This window comes from Nicotiana tabacum, chromosome 7, assembly GCF_000715075.1.
Source record: "Nicotiana tabacum cultivar K326 chromosome 7, ASM71507v2, whole genome shotgun sequence".
NCBI lineage: Eukaryota > Viridiplantae > Streptophyta > Magnoliopsida > Solanales > Solanaceae > Nicotiana > Nicotiana tabacum.
Window position 1 is genome coordinate 107,076,134 of NC_134086.1, and position 1,025 is coordinate 107,077,158.

Sequence of the window (1,025 nt, forward strand, 5' to 3'; positions counted from 1 at the left end):
TGCGTTGGAAACTAGACCCAAAGGGCTTTAATTTGATAGGTTGTGGATCACACAACTCCTTTTATAACTGGAGATATGATTGTCCAAAGTGAGGTCTTGTGCGCACTCATTTACAACTTTCGTCTATTATGAAATTTTCCAACTTCAAAAGTTCCCGTTAGCCATCCGAAATTACCCCGAGGCCCCTGGGACCTCAATCAAAAGCACTAACATATCTTAAAATATCATCCAAACTTGCTCCAATCATCAAAACGCCTCGACTAACACCAAAACCATCGAATTACATCGAATTCAAGCCTAAGTTCTTTTAAAACTTCCAAAACACGCATTCGATCAAAAACCCAACCAAACCACGTCCGAATGACCTGAAATTTTGCACACACATCCCAAATCAGGTAGCGGATTCAGAGAATAATGAATCATATGAATGGTATTTCAGAGAATTAAGAAAAGCAATTGGGATTCGTAAGGATTTAATATTTTTGTCAGATCGACACAAGGCCATTGCAAATGGTATTGCAAAAGTTTTCCCTGAGTGCTACCATGGTATTTGCATATATCATTTAGAAAAGAATCTAATGCAAAGAAGAGTGAGAAATACTGTACTAAACCTTTTTCAAAGTGCTGCAAGAGTATACCTTCAATCAGAATTTGATGACTTCATGTCCCAAATAGCTGTTGTTGATAAGAAAACATTTAATTATTTAATGGAGGAACCACCAGAAAGGTGGGCTCGTTCACATTGTCCGAGAAGACGATATGATATGTTAACAACAAATATTGTTGATTCAATGAATAATGTATTGAGACGTGCAAGAGAATTGCCACTTTTAACAATGATGGATTTCATACAAGAAAAGTTGCAAAGCTGGTTCTATGAAAGAAGGACAACTGCAGAAGGAATATTCCGTGAGATATCAAATTGGGCAGAAGCAACATTGGAAGAAAAAATTAAACCAGCTTTTACATTTAGAGTATTGCCTATTGATCAACTCAAATTTAATGTGAAAGAAGGGGGTATGTAA

At 36.5% G+C, this 1,025-nt stretch overlaps 1 protein-coding gene across 1 annotated transcript; it reads left to right on the forward strand.

Moving 5' to 3' along the window:
• Positions 1-578: 578 nt before the first annotated feature.
• On the forward strand, positions 579-1,025 carry LOC107777051 (uncharacterized). The gene has a single exon (XM_016597011.2). The coding sequence runs from the start codon at positions 579-581 to the stop codon at positions 1,023-1,025; it is 447 nt and encodes a 148-aa protein (XP_016452497.2).

Excerpts from the sequence above, each read along its gene's own strand:
- LOC107777051 (XM_016597011.2), top strand. The coding sequence starts at position 579 with ATGCAAAGAAGAGTGAGAAATACTGTACTAAACCTTTTTCAAAGTGCT.